This window comes from Pelodiscus sinensis, chromosome 5 (genome assembly GCF_052426305.1).
Source record: "Pelodiscus sinensis isolate ZL-2025 chromosome 5, ASM5242630v1, whole genome shotgun sequence".
NCBI lineage: Eukaryota > Metazoa > Chordata > Testudines > Trionychidae > Pelodiscus > Pelodiscus sinensis.
This window is the reverse complement of record NC_143056.1, coordinates 50,733,926-50,756,336: the sequence shown is the minus strand read 5'-3', so window position 1 is coordinate 50,756,336 and position 22,411 is coordinate 50,733,926. Positions and strand designations below refer to the sequence as shown.

The 22,411-nt window shown below is 42.2% G+C and overlaps 1 protein-coding gene across 3 annotated transcripts in view; it reads left to right on the top strand.

The window, feature by feature from the left end:
- NUBPL (NUBP iron-sulfur cluster assembly factor, mitochondrial) overlaps positions 1–22,411 on the top strand; it is a 156,925-nt gene that overhangs the window by 82,829 nt on the left and 51,685 nt on the right. For all 3 annotated transcript variants that reach the window (XM_014570137.4, XM_006116358.5, XM_014570136.4), the window contains one exon: positions 14,454–14,547. In XM_014570137.4, coding sequence (XP_014425623.3) covers positions 14,454–14,547 — 94 coding nt within the window. The remainder of the gene's footprint in view (positions 1–14,453; positions 14,548–22,411) is intronic.

The following is a 22,411-nucleotide window of genomic DNA, read 5'->3' as shown; positions in this document are numbered from 1 at the left end:
GCTTTAATGAGTTATTCTCATGAGTGCTATCCATCTGAATAGAGTGAGAGAAGGGTGATGGCCAAATGGTTAGAATATTGGCAAGTGCAATGGAACAACATGGACTGAGTTTCTGGAACCCTGAGACCATATTTGACGTTCACAACAATTGGGATTGATGTGGTGGAAAGAACAAAAAATGAAGCAAATCTAAGCTCACCAAAAGTAGATTTTTCAAAAGGAAAATAATTTTTAAAAATAAATATCCCAAATATTTAAAGATTTTTGAGGTTGTTTCTGAATTCAGAAATAGAGGCCAATCAAGAAAATTACCTGTTTCTGGCTTATTCAATGCTTTCATAAAGTTCTCTATATTCTTGATCACAGTGGCAGCAAAAAATTGCATAAATATATGATACACTGATCAAGACTTTAAAAGTCAGATATACATCTGAAATTTTCTTTAAACCTTGAAACAATAAACAGTCAAAATCTGAAATGAGGAAGGGATACAATACATCTGTTTCCTGATTTAGCTTATTTAAAAAAAAACCCTTAAGTCACTCACAAAAATTTATTTATAAAACTAGTTTGCTTCTGAAATGAATATATTCATTGAGTTGCTGAAATACAGAAGGTAGTTAGTAACCCAATAAAAAGGCAAACGTTCAATAGTACCATGAGCATCTATTTGATGTTCTAATGTATCAACATGCTTTGAAAATAAATATCTTCTGTTTGCTGCGTTATTTATCTAGTAGTAGGAGACCTTTCTTCTGTGACTGTTGTCCACCATCACCATTATTTTTTAAAATGAAAGGTTATTATGGCAGCAGCTCAACACCTTTGGAATTCATCTATCTTATTAAACTAAATGGTAGCCCATTTTGAAATGATTTTTTTTCTGTTGAGACATACTACTTTTTATAGAGCAAAGGTATGTATAACAAATAATAAAGCAAAAAATCTTGGGAGATTAAGCACCAAAGGAAAATACAGCAATGGTTCCTCAGTTTAGCAATGGGCCCTTAGCGCACTAATGGTAAATTGAAAAAGCTAATGTAGTTTCTAATGTATGGGACCAAATTAATAATTCGGGGTATTGTGTCCACAAAAACTTTGTATTTGCAACCAATATCTGTATTGTGCTGTACCTGCTAATGAAAGGGATTGCCCTGTTTGTACATGTGAGTTATGGGTGAATGCAAATACATTTCTCTACTGGCACAACAGAGAGCTGAGTAGGAATGTTAAATTTAGATCAGTTGGCTAATCGAGTATTCACTTAGTCAATAAAGGCGCCTCCATCTTTGAAGTGTTGCTGTTGCTATACCTGAAAGGTGAAAGTGCTGTGGGGAGCATGGGTCCAACTAGGATCTCAAGCAGTCCCCCGCTGGCCCCGTGCTTCTTGTAGCCTTTCAAAGCGGCAGCGCCGCATGGAGCCCAGGATCAGCAGGGCAATCCCCAGTTGACCCCAGGCTCCACACAGTGCTGCAGTTTTAAAGTACCCCATTCACTCTTCTCCCCTCCTCCCCATTTTGATGCCTCTTTCTGATAGAGGCATGAGGGGAAGGGGAAGCAACTAGTTATTCACATGTGTAGAGCTGAGCAGATAACCTTTTACAGATTGACTGTCCCATGATACAGGACTCGTAATAGTCGGGCTAATGAGGACATTCAGCACATACTGTGTTGCTTAAGGTGAAAAAATTTTCTATGTAAATGTGTAGATAATATTAAGATGTTTATTTTTCTTGAGTCTTTGAGACTCAAGAAAAATAAAGTCTTTGAGACTCAGCCTTTTCATTGCCCACCTTTTCCCTATTCTGTGCTGGGAAATGTTTGTGCAGTTGTTCCTCTCTGAGGACTTGATTTAAAACCTGTTAAAGTTAATGGAAAAACTCCTACTGACATCAGTGAGCTGTGGATCAGGCCCTGATTGAGCATCTCTCAACAAATCAGTAGCTCAATTGTTAATCCCCTGTCTCTTAAATAGCATCTTCTGGAATTGAAATTGGTCTGTAATTCAGTAGGGTAGCTGAGACTTCTGTTCTATGGGTGGTATTCATTGCTGTGCTCTAGGTCAGTTCAAACACATCGAACTACGCAGACATAGTAAGGACTGTTTGATTCTTGTTTATTCAATGATTGTTTACAATTTGGTGGTGAAAATTAAACTTGGGGAACTACGTATAAGTGTTTTCCAAGAGAGCAATACATGGCATGATTAACGTCTATCACTTGTGGTTTGTTCACTCTCCATTCTCTTCATAGGGAAAATGTATAGTTAGTTCTGGTAGGATATTTTATTATCACACATACCCTGTGCTGTGTGTCTGTAATAAGGAAAGTAAGATCAAAGCACTTGGAAAGGAAGATGTGATATCTTGTAATGGTTCATAGTTCCTGCAGGAGTTCATGCCATAGTCTTATACTCACTCCTGATAAAGTTGAACAAACCTTTTACGTCAGATATGTAGAATTTTAAACCATGGAATTTTAAGTAGTCTTAGACGCAACTATTATTTAAAATCAGTTTGATGCTTTATAGGCATCAAATGAACATTCTAAATATCTCCAAAATATATTAGTATATTCATTTTATGGCTTAATAAACTCATGCTCAGAAAAGTTAAATGACTTGTTCAAAGAACCTGGAATCTTGATTTCCACTGGGAAGCTTTATATTTAAGAGCCAGTACTGTAGTATCAATGCGTATAATAAGAGGACTTAAAATGTTTCTTCCTTTTTAATTATTTCTGACAGTGTCAGTAGTATTATCAGTTATATACTGGTGAGAAACATCTGCCAAAATATAAAATATTTTGTGTGCCCACTGTATATGTATGCTTAAGTGGGACTCCTAAGAAGATTTCCTTTAACAACTACCTTTGGTATTGTCATTGATAATATTGCGTTTTGAGGCTGATAACTTAGTAAGTCAGCATTCTTATTTAGCTATTAGACAAAGTTTATAAATAATGTTATTTTACTTAATATTGATTAATCAGTGAGATGATTAAATGTAACTGTATGATTTGATATTAATTTCTTCGAATTTTTATATATATATATATAGCATTTTTCTTATTAATAAAATATATAAAATTGGAAATCTATGGTTTGGATGTTTATATCCTCAATATCAGAACCTCAGGTGTTCAGAACCTCAGGAGTTTTGGCATCGATAACAGAGACAGTCTTGTGAATAGGCTTAGAAGGATTAGATTTTTGTTGGGAAATGTTTATTTCACCATGCACACATGGACCAACAAGAAAAAAGTTTCCATTGATAATGATCACAATTTACAATTGGTCAAAGTAAGAAAAATGCTGTTTGAGAAGTAATTGGAGTTTGATTTAAGGCTTTATATTGCATGTTTTGACATGATGTTGACAATTTGTGTTTTAATGACTATAAAGCTTTAACTTTTTGAATTACAACAGCAATGTAATTAAGTAAATATTATGTAATCTCACTATTTCCTGACACTCTGCATAATTTCTTGAAGCTGTAAAAAATTGGATAAATATAGAAAAAATGCATATTATCCATCAAAATCTACTATATATTTGAAAGAGTCTGTCCATCTGCCTGTGTGTTTTGTTTGTCTGTCTGTCTGTTCAAGAGCTCTTGCTGGAGGGTAAGAGCTAGGACCACTGAATTTGGTATACATTTCTTTTATAATAACTTAAAGCAAGGAAAAGGGGTAGATGAAAGGACTCTGGCTGGTGGCACTCTCCATTCCTTCCCCCCCATCCATGACTGCCCCAGTCCCAAGCCTCTCTCCCCCTCACCCCCCAGGGCTCTTTAGGGAAAGCAGGGGGCTGCAGTCTCTCCCCTCCCGATTTTTATGGGAGCATTGTTGGCTGTTGCTCTTCATCGGGGGTGAGGGGGAAGTGCAGAGTTTGCAACATTCCTCATTCTGGCTGGCAAACACAGAGGGCAGACAAACTGGGACTAGGGATGTAATAGTATAGTAGATTAACTGATAAGCAAAAGTTTATAGATTAATGCTATAGACTACATGCATTTCCCTCCCTCCACCCTTGCCAGTACATTTTTTTAGCAGTCTGGCCAGCAGCCCAGCTCAGTCCTGGCTTGTGACGCGTCTGCATTTAAAGTGTATTAACAGCCAGGCAGGCAGGTAGCCCGGTTGAGTTTTGGCTCACTCAGGGTCTGGGAACTCAGACCCAACCTAGACAGGGGCTACTGCCACCCCACACTGCCGTCTCTGTGTCAGAGACAGCAGCACAGGGTGACAGGAAGCCGGTCCCTGAGGAGAACTGGTTTTTAAACTGGCTTCCCTTGTGGACCAGTTCCTGCCTAGCAGCCCGTGCTGCTGTCTCTGATACAGAGGCAGCAGTGCGGAGTGGCAGTGGGCTCAGAGCACACTGGCGCTGGCCCTGCCCCGGGACTATAGACTAGTCAATGAACTGATAAGAATTCACGAGGTTACTTGACTATTCAATTAACCAATATGTAACATCCCTAACTTGGACCTAACCCCTCCTCCCTCTAACTTTGCTTTCTGGAACTCCAGCGGCCATGGAGAGGCACTTCACACTTGGCCCCAAGCTGCTGCGGTGAGAGGGGGCTGGGGTAGTTCTCTCTCCCTGGGGCAGCCTGCATACTCAACTCTTCATCCCCAGCCCCACAGCAATGATTTAAATGAAGCACGTGCATTTTTATTCTATTTTCCAAAAAAAACCCCAACCCCTCCCCCCCCCCCCCCCGCCAAAAAACAAAAAAACAAAAATTGAGTTAAGGACCCAAGCAACGCTGGGTAAATTGTTGTTGGGTTTTTTGGGGAAATTTTATAAGATAATTTTGATTTATCTTAAAATGCTTGCCACTCCTCCCAACTTGGTGTAATTATCCATGTAATTAGTGAAAATATTTAATAATACTGTACCCAGGACTGACCCGTGAGTGACCTCACTTGAAATGCCTTTCCCGTTTGACAGTGAAACAGTGATAATTACTCTTTCAACAGTTACGTGTTGATGGTAATGTCATATAGGCAATATTTTCCTAGTTTACTTATGAGTATGTCATGTAGGACTATGTCCAAAGCCTTAGTTAAATCATAAAATAATTTATGTAATCTTCTGTGTAGGCGTAGGTGGGATTCTTAAAAGATTTCCTTGAAAAATTGCCTTTTGGTATTGCTTAATTATGAACTAAAAGATGTTAAAGAGATGTGGGCAGCCGTATGTATGTGGTCATGAGGATAGTTTCCTGACTTCCTCAATCGGTTGCTGTATATACCATTTACTTTTATATAATTATTTGTATACTGTACTTGCTGAGAAGTTGGGATCCAGATAGGGAATATACTTTAGCCTCAAGATGTACTGCTCTAAATACTGGTGTTCCAAGCTTTGATAGATGATCGAAGGCTGCCAAATCTGTGCCTACAGCAGTTCTTGACTGGAACTCTGCCTGTACATACTCTGCCTCATATGAAACTTGCTGTTTAGAATACTTACTTGGAATGTATATTATAAATAGCTGGGATTTTGATTATAATTTGTCACACAAAGAGATTAAAGCAATTTACATAGCAGCATTCAGATATTTCTGAGGAAGGGAAAATGCACAAAAGTACATGAGAATTACATTGCTTTAACAAGAAATGTCAAGCTAATTTTTTTCAAAAAATATGACTGCTACTTGCATGCAAAGTTCAGTTCCATTTCCAAAATGAAATGTTTGATATGGTGTATGTATTAAAGTGGTAAATGTTTCTTCACATGCAAAGATACCACTTGTTACAGTGCAGATGTTTGTCCTTACCATCCAATTTGCTTGCAAAGGGAGGTCCCTGACTATAACGTGTCATTCATCTGAGCGCATTTAGTTGTCCACAAGTAGTAGTGGACAGACACATTTGGTAGAACTCATTGGGAACATGAGTACTAAAGGCCATTGATTTGGTAAAATATTGCCAGTAAACAGGATTTGAATACGAATGAACATATTGTATCATACTTGGTTGCATATTCCATTTTAATAATGTCTAAGAAATAGCTCTAGTGGATTTCAAAAAGTCTGTCTTCTGATTTCATGTTCCAGTTTCAAATTGAAAGTTTCACATTCTTAATTTTTTTTGAGACTTTAATAATTATAGTACTAGAAATCTTTCCATTAAAAGATATACAGGAAGCCCTCACCTTCTGTGTTTTTACTGTTCATAGTTTTGTATATTTGTGGTATGCTGAGCTGCGTCACACCAGCCCAAGCACATGATGCATCCCGCTGATGCTTTTTCAGTGCATTCTAGTTGAAAAAAAAAAAAAAAAAAAATTATGGTCACCAACTTACCTCACACCCTTTATTAAGGCACCAAAAAGAAAATCGAGCAATGCACACAAAGGTCAAGAGGCTTAAAAAGGGGAAAAAGGCGATTCATAATCCCATAATTGAGAAAATGGCAAAGGCATTAGAAGACGTGCCACGGAAATGAGCACCTGTGAATGGGGCTGTAATTCAAGAAAAGGCTTTCAGTTTGTGGAAGCATTTTGAGCAAGCATCAGGTGGTAAGGAGGGCAAGATATGACAGTGCCTTTTCATTCACTGCATGGGGGACAGGTGGTTCTGTGAGAGGCGACATACGCGAAGAGGTGTCTTGAAAGCCACTTCTTGCATGTACTGGCTCCCGCCCTGTGATGCTGCCTTTCTGTCAGAGGCAGCAGTACAGGATGGGAGAGGCAGCTCCATAGGAGATGGTGATAGAGAGGCAGCAAGGGCAGGGGTTTACATGTAGTCCTTACGATTAACCGATAAGCCCAGGCTTAGCAGTTAATTGTGTAGCTGACTATGTGCTAACATCCCGACTCAGCAGATCATACATTATCATGAGATTATCTCCTCAGCTTCTTAAAAACTATTGAGGATAAGGGTTATGTGTCCTAATACATTTTCAATGCAGATGAAATGTCCTTGTTTTGGAAAAGGATACGTGCAAGAACATACCTATTCAAGGAAGAAAGGACTTGAACATAGCGAAAAACAGGATAGCCCTTCTTATTTGTGCTGATGGTCCAGGAAACTGCATGGTGAATCTTATGTTGCTCTATTGTGCATTGAACATCAGGGAAAGAATAAGCACAACTTGCCAATTTTTTTTTTCAGGTCAAACAGAAAGGTTTGGGTCACAAACCTTGGCTGATGTATTTTTGGACTGGTTCCACAACTGTTTTGTCTGGGAGGCAGAAAAATACTGAGGGTCCAATGGGCTGTCTTTCAAAGTGCTACTCATCTTGGACAATGGGCCACCCACAAACCACTCAGCAATTTTTTCATCCTGACTAGGAAGTTATTGTTGTGCTACTTAACACAACTTCCCTCATCCAGCCTTTTGACCAGGGTGCGATTGCTACTTTTAAAGCCTACTACAGCACGCACATGTGTGCTCAGATTCGTAATGCACTGGAAGTTGATGAAATACTTGATGTCAGGAAGTGCTGGAAGAACTACAACATGGCTAACTGCATCGCTAACATAAATGAAATAAAATAATGAACTATCAATGCTTGTTTAAGGAAGTTGTGGAAGGAAGCTGCCAAATGATATCACTGATCTCCCACTTGTCAATGAAGAAATCAAAAGGATTGTGATGTTGGAGGAGAGGGTTTTGAGGATATGGAGGAAACACAGGTAGAAAAACTGATAGTTAATTCCTCTGAATGCAACTAAGGGGAACTTAGCTGAAATCGTGATTAAATAGTGAATATGAAGAGGAAAGAGAAGGAGAGAGAAAAACCCAATTTAAATTTAGAAATACTGGCTCTCTTCAGATGCAAACAACTCACTAACCAAATGTTTGAGTGATCCCTTGATTGAACAGAACCTAAAAGTTAAAAGGGAAATTGAAGCTGCAATGATGCCGTACCAGAAAATGTTTGAGTAAAATAAAAACTCTAAACAGCTTCCCATCACAAAGTTCCTTTGTGAACCCACCAGCATCCCAAAGAAACTATAAGATTCATAGGGAGCGAGTCCAAAGAACTGTTTTGGGTGATTAGCATTCAGTTAAGAGATTTACTGTACTGTATTATCTTTGTGTTTGAGTTCGGTTGGACTGGTTCTGTTGGCTGGAAACAACTGGCCAATAAGAGTTGAGAGATTGGCTTAGGGATGGGTGCAGTGGAAGCCTCTTCCCTTCCCTGAAGCTGAGAGCGACATGGAGGAAGAAGCCTGCAGTATTGAGTGGTCTGGGGCTGCAGCAGGCAGGGAGTCCAGGCTGCCTTGGGGGTATTGCAGGGCTGCTGACCGGGAGACACTTGGGTAAGTGCCTCCCAGCCAGAGCCTGCCTCTAGCACTCCTGCCTCTCCCACACCCCAACTCCCTCCCACAGCTCACCATTCAAACCCTCAGTATTCCACTGCCCCAGATCACAACTCCCTCCCAGACTCTGTAACCCCTTCTACACTCCTCCCCCAGGCCAGAATCCTTTCATGCACCCCATTCCCAGATGACCCCCCCAACCCTCTGCATTCTGAACCCCCTTTTCCCCTTCTGCCAGGTCACAAAACCCTCTGAGACTTGGCACCTCCTCCCAGAGCCCCTCCCCCAGGCCGGAATCCTCTCTTGCACCCATACTGCCTTATCCTACATCCTAATCCCCTAACCCAGATCACAGCTCTCTCTATCATCCAAACTCCTCTTAGACCTCACATTGTCTCCTGCACCTCAGTCTTTTACCCTGTGTGCCCTTCTGCACCCAACTTCCATCTTAGACCCCCCCCATCTCCTCCACAGAAAAGTGCGGCCCTCAACCACTTTCCAAAATCTTGGAGTGGCCCCCAACCAAAAATTATTGCCCACCCTTGTCCCAGATCTGCCCCAACTCCAAATTGGAAAAGAAGAGGTTTCTGAGAAATTGAGCAGAATAAAATTCTACAGAACTAAGGTTTCTCCTTTGTCCTCCCTCCCCCACCTCCCCAATGTTCTCCCCCCTCCGCCCCCCCCCCGTATCACCATCCACAGCTTTTGGGGCATTGCCACCTTGTTTTGTTTTCTGTTAATTCGCCACAGAGCACTTAGTGGTGAGCATGAAGGGGTGACTAGCAATACCAGTAGCAGCTGAAGCAGTCCAGAGGGAGTAGTTTCTGCCCAGGGCAATAGCAGGGCCATGGTTGTGACCCTTGGACATAACTCTGCTGGAGGGAGTGCTAGCTGCACATCTTGAACAGATGTAATAGAGATTGCCCTTCCCATGTTCTCCACAGATCTATAGAGCAGAATGCCTCCAGCACTGCCACTGTAACAGTGTCCTCTGGCTCATAAAAACCATAATTGTGCACTGCTCTTGTAATGCTTGTAGTTTATCTCTCATTTCAGAAGAAAAATGTGAGGGAAGCTTGTTTAATTGTCAAAATAAATACAGCATAATAATTTAATTGGAATATGCATCAAACAGTGTATTTTACTGTTGCCTAGCAATGCTGTTTGAAAACAGATTCATAACAGGAATCTTGAACACTTTCTCACAGTTTAATTGCTGTATGAAAAAAAAAAAAACTTCCACCTATCAGGGAATTATGTCAGGACAATTCAGAAAAGTAAGTGTGTGTGTGTGTGTGTGTGTGTGATATATAGTCTGTGTTGGTCACGTATTAAGAAGGTTTGGAAAGGAGAGGTTTAGTATCTATAGATTTCCTCCCCCCCATCCCCACACACACATCTGGGGCCAGATGTTTTGTTAAAGGAAATTTGTCAATCAGTCCTGATTATGTGTGTTTATATAACTATAACAGACCTGCAGAAGTACTTTTCAGCATAAAGGATCCAGATACAGAGGCTAAGTCTGTATTTAACATTGCTCAATGTAGCTATCTATGAGTAGAAGTTAGGAATCAGCAGCTCATTGGCTTTTCAGTGCTCATGCCCACCCATGAACCTTATCCTGGGATATCTTCTGTGCTCTTGGCCTTCATTGAGTCTTGCATATGTTCTGCTCCTCCCTTGGACTCCTGATACCCTGCTCACCCAAGTTCCTGACTTGGAGCTTGACCTTGGGCTCAGGTCAAGGACACCATTTCAGAAAGGCAGCAAGTGGTAGTGACTGCAGGTATTTGCTCTTTCTGTCCTTCCCCTCATGATCAGAGAGCAGTTGGTGCAGGGGCATGGAAGGCAGAGGCCCTGGCCGAGGCATCAGCTGGGCAGCTGTCTGAGAGCGTCCCAGGTAAGGGCCTCCCTCCCAAAGCCTTCATCTGGCACCCCAACTCCTCTTTCCCCTCAACCTCCTCTTGCATCCCTACCCTATGTAACCCAACCCCTCCGCACCCTGCTCCTTGCACCCATACCCCCTCCAGGATCCTACACTCCTTTCTATACTCCTTCAGGTCATAACCTCCTCCCAGACTTTGTACCCTAATACCCTGCCCCTGGTTACAACACAAATCACTGCACCTCCTCTTGCATCTCGGTCCCCTGCCCCAGGACACAACCCCTTCCGTGACTCAAAGTCCTTCCTACTTCCCATACCGCGTCCTAGGTTCCAATCCCTTATCTCAAGCTCCCTTCTGCACCCAACCTCCATCCCAGACCGTGAACCTCCTCCATTAATATCATAGAAAAGTGCAGCAATAGGCCACATGCAAAATTCTTGGAGTGCTCCTCCCCCCCCCCCCCCGCAAAAAAAATTATTACGCACCCTTGGGCTAAAGAATAGTAAGACATGTGCTCACTGAGGTACAGCTTTGAAAATGCATTGCCAAATTCACGTGCTCACTAGAGCACAGGGTAGCTGAAAAGTAGTCAGGGAATAGTAATTAAAATGTGTAGTTCAGAATAAAGGAATTGTTTTCAATATAGTCATCAGTAAATTCCGTTTTTTGTTACATTTATTCTTCTGTTATGTCTTGCTTTTTTCATTGCAGAAGTATATACATTGAAACACTGTGTAGTCAGCATTATATGTGGCAGTCAAATTGGTAAACTTAGATATGGATGCTTTTTCTAGGAATTCTGAAGTACGTTTACTATCCTTTTCTTTTATTGACCTCCTTTGCCTTTCAGTTATCATCTTTACAATGACTTGAATTTTAATTTAACAGTAAAACAATTTCTGAACAGCCAACCAATGTGCATGTGCTTGAGAATGCATAATCTTTTCTGGTTTTAAGAGCAAGCAAGATTTAGATGTCAAAAATATAAAATGGGAGTCTTACAAGACCAAAAGTCATCGTTATACAATGCTCACTTTTTGTTCCAATTGGGTTTTTCTATAGGGTTGAGATATATTAATGGTTGTATGTAAAATAACTGAAGTTCACTAAAATCTTCCACGAAGATTGCTAGCAAAGGCATATTGCCATCTTTCTTCACTAAATTTATTTTCATACTTAGGGTGGAGTACATTCATTGTTGGATTATCATTAGCTTTTCTATGCCTGATGGGGTGCTAGGCAGTATTAGTGGTTCAAATATGGGGTCTTTCAGAAAAATTGTTTCCAAGATGTAATCCCTTCCACCCCCCTTTTTTCATAGGGCATTAGCTGTGGATCTGACATCAATATCAGTTAATGCATGGAACCTATGGCCCCTTTGGGGAACCAGTATTGAAAAAGTAGTTGATCTTAGAGTTTGGATATCAAGAATAGCATGTACCAAAACTCATGAACCAAAAAGGGATTAAAGTGTTCATGGACGGTTTTACAGGCAGCCTTTTGTCACACTAAGTGGCTAATTCAAGGGGACATGCTTTAGTCAATGGCCTTGAGCTACATCCATGCATCTGATGATAATATGTAGGCATGTTGCTGCCTTAACACCTCTCTTCTGGGAACTTTGCCCTATTAATGTTTACAGCTAATTTAGAAGAGGTTCTAACTATTTTCTGAAAGATGATAAATTACATATGCTTTGTGCAGATATGTGAGCACCATTACTGGGCATGTTGCCATTGGCCACCTGGGGAAATATTATAGCAGAGCACCAGCATTGATTAATCAATTAGCATTGATTAACTGGAGGGAAAACGAAAGACAGGGTAATGTAATTGTTTTTCCAGAATAATGGAATTTAATATGCTTAAATCAAAAGTTTCCTGATGTACAGTCTCCTAACATGAAGTGCTGATAGCATTTTTAGATTCTAACATTTTTGCTGCAGAGTTAGGAAGTATAGGAAGTCGGAGTGGAATGGAAGAATGTAGGTATTTGTGGGCACAGTGCTACAGGTGTGAGTTAGGAGATTACAGGGTGGGGAAGGAGGCTGAGGACAGAGAAGTAAGTAGGAATAGGGGGTGGCAGATAAATGGGGATGGGGAGGAGTGATGGCAGATGAGTGGGGATAGTAGGGAGGAGTTGTGTGAATGCTCAGGCCGGGGGGTATTAGGAAGGGAGGATGTAGGGAAAATGGAAGGAAGTGGCATTTGGGGTATCAGGGAGTAGGCAAGATTTGGGGTATTAAGTCCACATTATCCCCTCTCATGTGTGCCCACATCTGGGGGGCCATGCCCCTCTTGAAGAGTCTGAACCATCTCCCTGACCCCCATGTGACCCCAAGACTGGGGGGCTTTGTCCTTCCGGGCGGGATCTACATTCCTCTCTGCACCCCCACTTCTGCAACTTAGTCTTAACAATGTCTTTTTTGAGTGTTGCCTCAACGTGCCTGTAACACATGTATTAGTACTCTTTTTTTACAGGGCACTGGAAATAGAGGATGTGAGCATTATAGCATATAGTTAAACATCTTGAATTTGCTAAAGCAAAATTTGAGCTTAGGTCAAGCATAGGGAAAACAGTGGCTGTCTACCACTTGGCCTACTCTCAAACACTGAATCTGTTCCATGCAAAACACCTCAGACTTGCTAAATATTACCACGCTGTTGCCCTTGTCTAGAGGATTTGTTTGAGACATGGCCTTCACTTACCGTCAGTTAAGGCAAGGACTACTACCAGTGTGGATGGAGCTTATTGTTGCCAAAACTGCACATTAGCTGGTATAGCTTATTCCAGCCTCCCCAGAAGCAAAATAGGATATACACGTTGAACCTCTCTAGTCCGGCACCTTCAAGACCTGACCTGTGTCAAACCATAGGAGGTAAATATTGTCTAGCAGCATTACCAACTCTTCCACTACTTACTGGGCTCTTAGAAGACATTTAAAGATAAATTAGAGTTAAATGTTAGCACAGAAAACGGAGAGCCAGAACTGGTAGCTATAAACAAACTTTATGGAACTGCAAGAAATTTGTCCACACCCATGATAAATGGACATCTGGCTAACTAAAATCATGTCAGACCATGAATGTTGCTGGACCCGAGAGTGCTGGGCTAGAGAGGTTCAACCTGTACTGGCATAAACCTAAAGGCTACATCTACACTACAAGTTTTCTTGGTGAAAAATATGCTAATGAGGGACTCATTTGCATGAGTTGCGATATCATTTGCATATTTTCTGCCAATCCATTTTTTCGCTAGGGTTTTTATGCAAAAACAAGCAGTGTGGACGTTTTCTTTTTGCACAAACCCACTTTTTCCGCAAGATGAGTATACTTCCTTTATACCAAATTGATAATTCTTTTTGGTTATCAGGAGGATCTGCTATATCTGAACACGTTTACTTAAGCTATTATATACCAATTACATCTATTTAAATGCTTAATTTTCACAGGAAAATGGTGAATGATTACTACTTATTTACTAGCACACTCATTTTTATTTGTGTGTTGTGTCAAGTTCTACATAATTGGAAACTGGAATTGTATAAAAAAATGCACAAAACCAGGATTTTATTTTGTATTAGTTAAATAAATTACATTACTGTGGGGTTACATTTAAAGTTTATTATAACAAGTTTTGCATTTAACACAGACTGATTTAATTAAACCAGGGGTGGATGTAGCTCCTGGCTTGCCTGGATCCTGGCTTGCCTGGATCCAGCCTCCGAGGCTAAGTGTTCCCCCTCCGCCCCCTCGCATTGGGAAGCCTGTGCTGGCACTCCAGCCCCCCTGCTGCCCTACCATGGAGCTGGAGCACACAAAATCTAGTAGGCTGGCCCCCCTCAGGGATGTGAAGGAGTAGTCGAATAGTCAACTACCTGATAAGCAGCAGCTTATCAGGTAGCACTGTCGACTACACAGTCACACACAGCCCCCTGCACTCGTAAAGGGGCAGAGAAGAACCGATGTGCAAAGACCTGGGCTGCGTCTGAGCATAACTCCCAGCTGCCGCTCTATACTCTTAAAAGTACAGAGAGCAGACGGCGTGCAAAGGCGCCGGCTCATTCTCTTGTGCCCCTCCGGGTCTCAGGACAACCCTCGTGCTGTCACTCTGCGTTTTTAAAGACACAGCAGTGGCAGCCTGTCCACTTGTCTGTCTCAGCACAAGCTGGCTGCCGCTGCTGATTCCCTTTAAAAAATGTTAAGTGTGTTTATTGTACCAAGTTTATTTTCAGACTGTTTTCCAGAAGGTGCAATTCCTTTTTTTTTTTAAATGCATTTGCAATCTTTTTCAGGTAGACTGGGGTCAGCTGGACTATTTAGTAATTGACATGCCACCCGGAACAGGAGATGTACACTTATCAGTGTCGCAGAATATTCCAGTTACAGGTACACTTCTTGTTTGACTCTTTCAGCATGTTCATCATAGCAATAGAAAAATCTTTTAGAAAATGACAGTTGAAATACTAGAAATGTGTAGAAACATATTTTGAAATTATTTGCTTAATACCGATGAAAAGTATAAACAGCAGTCGTTAAAATGCCAGCAGTGAGACAATACAGTATTTAGTTTTAAACATTAACAGGCATATGAAGATAGGAAAGTTGAACCAATTAATGCTCTGGGGAAAAATCAATTGCATTATAATTTGATGGATGCAGAGTTAATATTAGAAAATACATTCCCTGCTGCTTTCCATTGTGGCATATGAATTCTAATATAGTGTAAAAAAAAAAAAAAAAGTTTGTCTTCATATTTTTTTTAAGTTACAAGTCAAGCAATCTTCTTAATGCACAAAGACTAATTAGGCAAACTCAGTGTTTTAACACGCTAATGCATCCTTCTTTTCATGATGTTCTGAATTTGAATTTTAGCTGGAGGTTTTAAAACAGTATGGATCAACTCTGATGTAGTAAGATCCACAAATCCCACTGACTGCAATGGGAGTTAAAGATTCTGCCTTTGAAAAGACAAAGGCATTCCTCACAGAATCAGGCCTCAAATGAGGAGTTGTAAGTTTTTCCATCTCATATGCTTTGGCAGAGATCACTATCAGCAGTATACAGAATGAATGACAGAAATTTAAAACAGAATAACATAAAAATGGCCATAGTATTTCAGACCAGTGATTCATATAATCCAGTATCCTGTCTTCAAACAGGGGCTGGTTCCAGATGCTTCAGAGGGATTAAACAGAACAGGGCAATTACAAAGTGATCCATTGACCCTCATCCAGCTTCTATTAGTCAGAGTTTTAGGGACACCCAGAATTTGGAGTGGCATCCCTGACCATCTTGGCTAACCGCCATTAAAACTCCGGTCATCTGAAGAAGTGGGCTGTGCCCACGAAAGCTCATGATACCATCTACATGTTTTGTTAGTCTATAAAGTGCTACCAGACCATTTGTTGTATTTTTAAGTTTAGCCATTAATGGATCCATCCTCCATTAACTTACCTAATTCAGTTTTGAACCCAGTTATACTTCTGTCCTTTCCAACATCCCCGGCAATGAGTTCCAAAGATTAACTGTGCATCATATGAAGAAGTATTATGTTTGTTTTAAACATGCTGCCTATTAATGTCATTGGGTCTTTGTTCTTCTTTTTTGTGGCAGGGGCTTTCTGAAAGTCCAAGTATATTATCATCATCTAGATCAGGGCTACTCAACACGCGGCCCATGGGCCACATGTGGCCCATGGCCTGTTTGGTTGCGGCCCGCGGTGTGGTTTGGGTTTATGGTACAGTTTGGGTTGATATGTGTTTTAGTAGTTAAATTCCTGGACAGCTGTGAAGCCAAAACAAAAAAGTAGTCAATATAATGGTCTTCTGTTGATATACATTTTAGTAGTTAAATTCATGGACTGTCAATTGCTCACTAAAAGTGCTGTCATATGGGTGGAAATCCGGTAGATATTGCGTTTTACTAATATCAGCAGAACTGACTTAAATGAGGCCTGCGTGTTGTGTAGTTTTGTCGTAAATTTTGTATTCATGCCCGTCAGTGTAAAAAAGCTATTTGCATATGTTTGCATATATATTTGCGTGTATATGCAATCACACTTAAGTTGCAGCCCTCGGCATATGCTGTGAGTATCATTTGGGGCTTCTAAAGTTGAGTAGCCCTGATCTAGATCATCCTTGTTCACATGGTCGCTGACTTACTCAAAGAATTCTTATAGATTGCTGAGACATGAGTTCCCTTTAGAACCATGTTGATTCTTCCCCAACAAATTATGTTCACCTCTGTCTCTGATAATTCTGTTTTTTACTGTAGTTTCTACCAATTTGTTGAAGTTAGGCTTATTGGCCAATAATTGCCAGGATCGCCTCTGGGGTCTTTTGGGGTATGTCTAGACTATAGAGTTGGGTTTTTTTAAAAGTGGTCTTTTTTCGAGAAAACTTCACCTGTGTCTAGACTGCCGCTGCATTTTTGAAAATAAATTGAAAGAATGCAGCAGTTTTTTTCAACAGTGCTAAGCCTCATTTTCCAAGGAATAACACCTTTTTTGAAAGAGATCTTTCGAAAAGAGGAGTGTGTGGACACGGGGGAGCCTTTTATTTCGGGGGGGAAAAAAAAAGGCCTCCAGGAAAAAGTCGTGGTGGACACTCCATCTCCACTAAACATCTCTATTGTTCCTGCCAGCAGCCAGGAGAAGCATTGTGGCAGGAAGCTAGCTCCCAGCAGGACCCTGACCACATGGCTGTCCCTGGTACTGCAAGACAGAGCCATGTCACAGCCACAAGCCCCTAGAGACTCCTCTGGTCCTTCCAGAGACATATCCTAGGACATATCCAAGGGGCAGCAGATGCTGGGCATCATCATGGTCTGGCCCAGAGATAAAGACCCTCTTGGAGCTGTGGACCAAGGAGGAGTTTCTGCAGGCCCTGCAGTCCAGGCAGATATTTATGGTCAAATGGCCGATGGTCTAGCAAAGAAAGGCCGCCACCACCCCCACACCCTAGACCAAGTCAGAGCCAAGGTCAAGGAACTGCAGAAGGGGTATGTGAGGACCTGTGATCGCAGCTCCCGCTCTGGGGAAGCACCGCATTACTGTGCTTACTATGAGGAGCTGAACCGGGGTGGGGAACCCCTGTCTCCAGGGACAGTTGTGGAGTCTGGGATGGAGACACCTGTGCAGCAGCGGCCACAGCTCGAGGATTACAACCCTGAGGACCAGCAGCTCCTGGACGAGGAGGAGGATACCAGGTGCATGGTGACCCTCATCCTGGAGTTAGTCCCCCAGACACAGGAGGCATCTCAGATGTCTTCGGACACCAGGGAGGGAACATTAGGTGGGTGCTGTGAAGTTGCAATATAAAGTGCAGGGGAGGAGGTTAACGGGATAGTGCACTACTGTGACATGTCATGCTGATCACAGCCGGGGGGGAAGGGGGAGGCCCTATACATGTCCGACCCCAGGGAGGGACGTTCCACCCCCGCATGTGTGTGAGGCACCATCTGCTCCTGCAGACAGTGCTGCCAGGTGCAGGCATATGGGTTGGGGGCCCTGGGAGGGCCAGACTGCTCTAGGCCCCTCTGCAACCCGTGGGAACCAACTGTGGCCAGACACTTCTCTGTGCTGCTTGGCCATGAGGGGGCAGGGGGCCAGGATGGTGACCTGTACATCTCTGGGCTCCTGTGAGGTCAGGCCACACCAGGGCTTGCAGTGAGAGCATCAGCATCCCCTGTCCCTAGAACAGGTACTCAGTGCTCTCTAGGAGGGCATGCCCTCAGGAACAGTGTGAGCATGCATATCTTCCGGCGAGCCACACCTCTCCCACCACCCAGTTGGGTGCATGGAAGCCCCCACGCTGGAAGGAACGCCTCCCCTTTCCACTCCACCAGGTTGTGGTGCATACCACATGCAGCAACCACCTCGGAGATGTTGCGTTCCTCTGTGTCGAGGCGAATGAGCAGGCACCTAAACCTCCCCTTCAGATGCCTGAAGGCACATTCCACCTGCATGCGAGCCCTGTTCAGGTACGAGTTAAATTGTTTCCTGCTGGCTTCCAGGTGGCTAGTGTAGGGCTTCGTGAACCAGGGCATAAGGGGCTACGCTACATTGGCCACAGTGCACATTGGCATCTGCACATCCTCAACTGCAAAGTTGCGCTGCGGGAAGAATGTCCCAGCCTGCAGCCAGCGGTACAAGTAGGAGTTACGGAAGATGTGGGCATCATCTTCGGCCGGTGCCGGGCCTGACCACACGATGCAAATGTCTGTAAACTGTCCCCGATGGTCAACCAGGGCCTGTAGCACCATGGAGAAGTAGCCCTTTCTGTTTATGTACTGGGCTGCTCGATGGGGCAGTGTGCGGATCGGGATGTGTGTCCCATCGAGCGCTCCACCGCAGTTCGGGAATCCTAGCCCTGCAAATAGGGCCACGACGATGTCCAGGTCTCCGAGGCAGACAGTCCTGTGCAGCAGCTCCGAATTGATGGCCCTCACCATCTGCAAAAAGAGATAAATGGAAACACACAAAACAGGAAATTAGAAGGGGTGCATGAGCCCTTGAGATGTGATCCCCCACCCCTCCCCTCCAAGACCCCAGGAGCTCCTACCCCCACCGCACCAGGGCAGGGTGAGGCCAGGAGGGCTCTTCCCACTCCTACCCCATCCCCCACTTCCCCTGCCCTTTTCCTGTTGTCCCCTCCTCCATGGACTGTCCCCCGAGAGCAACTTTATCCCATCAAGACATCCCTGACAGTAGACCTCTCCATGCCAAACTGTTGTCCCACTGAATGGTAGCTGGCGGGGGTGGCCAGCTACCACAGGGCAATAGCAACCCACTTCTCCAGGGGGATGGCGGGCCACAAGTGGGTGTCCTTCCGTTGGAGAGCAGGGGTGAGCCAGACACACAGCTCCTGGAATGTGACCTTCCACATATGGAAGTTTCAGAGCCAATGCTGGTTGTCCCACTGCTCCATGATGAGATGGTTTCACCAGTCAGAACTGGTGTTCAGCCTCCAAAATCGCCTGTCTGCTAGTAAGTTCGGTGGCAAGGATAGTGGTGCTGCCACCTGGGCGAGGGGCTGAAGGCTGGGTTCTGAGTCCAGATGGGGCAGGAGCATCATGACCAGGGCTCAACAAATTAGGTAGTCTACTCGCAAGTAGATTTTAGCCCGGCGGGGCTGCGCAGTGTGGTCGTCACGTGCACTTCCTCGTGACTGGCGAGCGGGGCTCACCGCTGCTTGGCAAGCCCTGATCATGATGGTGTCATGGAGATGCAACAGAATTTGCAGCATGGCAGCGTGGGGCCATCGCCTGCCCAGGGGCAGCTCTAGCTCCATGGCAAAAAAAAAAAAAAAAAAAAAAGTCAAACCCAGAAAAACTGACACAAAACCAAGCTGCTGTGGCATCCCAGAAAGCAGGGCAGTCACAGCACACACTGCAGCAGCTTTGCTGTCCCTCTGAGAGGTAGGGAAGCCAGCTGCAGCATCAGAGAAATGGCTGTCCAGGGGGGTCCCTTTAAGCACGCATCCCTACAAAGGGCATGCAGCAGAACCTGGAAGTAAATGTTGCCCCAATGCCCTGCCAGAAGTGTTTCCTGGTTTCCTTTTTTTGACAGAGTGTCCATGCAGTCTGGACACTCTCTTCCAAAAAAGTGCATCACTTTTTCGATCCGCTGTAAGTAGTCTAGATGCTCTATTTTGAAAGAAGCTTTTTTGGAAGATACTTTTTAAAAAAGCTTCTTTCAAAAGAAGCGTGTAGTCTAGACGTACCCTTTGAAAAGGCAGCATTACATTAGCTATCTTCTAGTTACCTAGCTGATTTCAGTGATAGGCTACATACCACAGTTAGTATTTGGAATAAAAAAAGAGAGTGCAATCTTAAAATAGATTTCCAGGAAGATATGGTAACTCAGTGTCAATGGCAGTTGTTACATAAGTCTCTCCAGTACTCTTGCTGCTAACAAATAAATATGTTCTTACCAAGAAAAATAATATGGTACTGTTGTAATGCTTCCATTCTGTTGACAGCAAAGTTACAAGCAGACAAGCTTGCGTATGCATTTATACATCCATTTCCTTTGGTGCTCCTTCCTCCTAGTTCACTTTTTAAGCAGTAACAAATAGAAATAATAGTACTGAATACCAATGTTTTGATTATTTCACTTGTGCCCAAGGCTCTTTAAAAAAGCTAAGGAACATGACATTTTATGATACACTTCTAAAAATTGTATTTTACGTGGCTATTCTTTCTAACAAACGTATTTGTCAGCTACTTGCCTAGGCTCGTGCAGAAATATTTCAGTCTGTACTTCAGAAAAATCAACTGAGATCAGTTTTTTAGCACCTTATATTACCGCTGAATATAGTGTGCAATCGGGGTATTGTATGCTGAGCATGCTTTGCATGCTTTACCTGAAATGATGTTTGAAAAAAAGGATATGAGAATAAATGAATTATATGAAAGAAAAAAACTTTTGATAAGTCAAAAACAATTGGAATATAAAGACTTACGACTTCGGCTTGCTAACGATGATCTGACAGACATAAGTTTTCCTCTGACAGTAATGTTTGTAAGATCTGAAAGCTGCTTAAGAGCATATGGGGTTTGTCTACACTTGGAAGTTTATCAGAATAGCCTTTCCTAAATAATGAATCAAGAACAGACATTTTGGTGTAAACCCCCAAGTGACTTATTTTCATCCTGGAAAAATATTTTATTACATATTGAAAATAACTTTATTTTCCATTTTACTTTTTGTATTATTAAAATACCTTTTTTAGAAAACCTTTTTTTTACTGAATTAAATTATTTTGAAATAGAACACTTTCGTTTTCTGGAACATGTGTGTTCACACACAGACTTGAACTGAAAAATAACTAAAAGTATGCATAATAATCTGTTGAGTTATTTAGGTTCCATTTACTATGTAGACAATCCCATCCCCTTACTCGCAGGAAACTGTACACACCGTTAACTGACAAAGTGAGGGTTTTATAAGAAATTCTTCAGTGTTAGAGTTAATTATATTTGCCAGTCCTTTGAATTAAACAAGTGTAAACAAAACAGTGCTCCTTTTTCCTGCCTGTTGCAGCAGTTTTATGCCAATGTAAAAATTTACACTAGTATAGCAGATTGGAGATTCAGAAGCACTGTTGAAACAGTTGTTTCCACCGTTCTTTTGACTCCTATAAACCTACTTATTCTCCACATGTTCATAGAGGCTTTTTCAAGAAAAGAAGGGTATGGACAATCATCTTTTCTAACATGTGTCTTTAAAAAAAAAAAATTTTTTTTTTTTTCAAAACCAGCAAAAATATTCAGGTCTTCAAACTTTCTAAGGAAATAAAAATTGTTGACAAATCTCTCTCTGTCATCTTTAAAACTGGTGGAGGCTGATGATATGTATGTTCTTATGAAATTAAGCTTTCATAAGTATGGATCTGCCTAAAGGCATTTAAACCTGAATTCTAAAATGGCTGGGTTTTATTTTAACATAGTGGGGTTGGGGTATGAGTGGGCGTTAAACGAAAACTGGGATTAACTCAAGCTTTTATTTTTTCTCTATTAGTTTTCTCAAGTTAAGTGGGCAATACACAATAACAGTCCCATTTGTCATTTCCAAAAATTATTTATGTAGAGAGTGTTTATTGAAGTTGAACCTTGCCTGATTGAAATACAGTGTAATAATAAGTTTATTGTGCTTCTGCTAAAAGTGAACATAGCAGACAAAGATTGATTATCGTTCCTTGGGTCTTCATAGCTTAGATGATTATAGTAATTTATGGAGCTTGATTCTGCTCTTCAGATTTTCCTCTCTGACGTATGTTGTATATTTTTCAGTCTGGCTAGATGGAGCATTATGATTTCTGCTTTTATGTTTACCATTCTGTCAACTTATCTGCTTGCTAGATTTGTAGCTTTGAGAGCAAGAAGACAGACAACATTGAATATATCTACAATGCAAAGAAAACTCTGAGTCTGAGCGCACTGGTCAGTTTATTTGGGCCTGCAGGGCTTGGGTTATAGAGCTAAAAACAACAACCTAGATGTTCCTACTCTGCCTTGTTTGTTTAGCCCTACTTCCTGAGCCCTATGATCCAAATCAGTTGACCTTGTCTCTGAGTCTCTGCCATGGATTTTTCTTTGCAATAAAGACATACCTAGCAAAACTGCAATTTATGGGGGATTGAGGAGCAGTAGTCCCTGTCCCACCATCCCCCAAGGTTGGAATCCCTGGATTTCATGCTTGAGATCTGCTTAAACTGCATGCCCTCATTCCAGTGACAGTTAGATACAA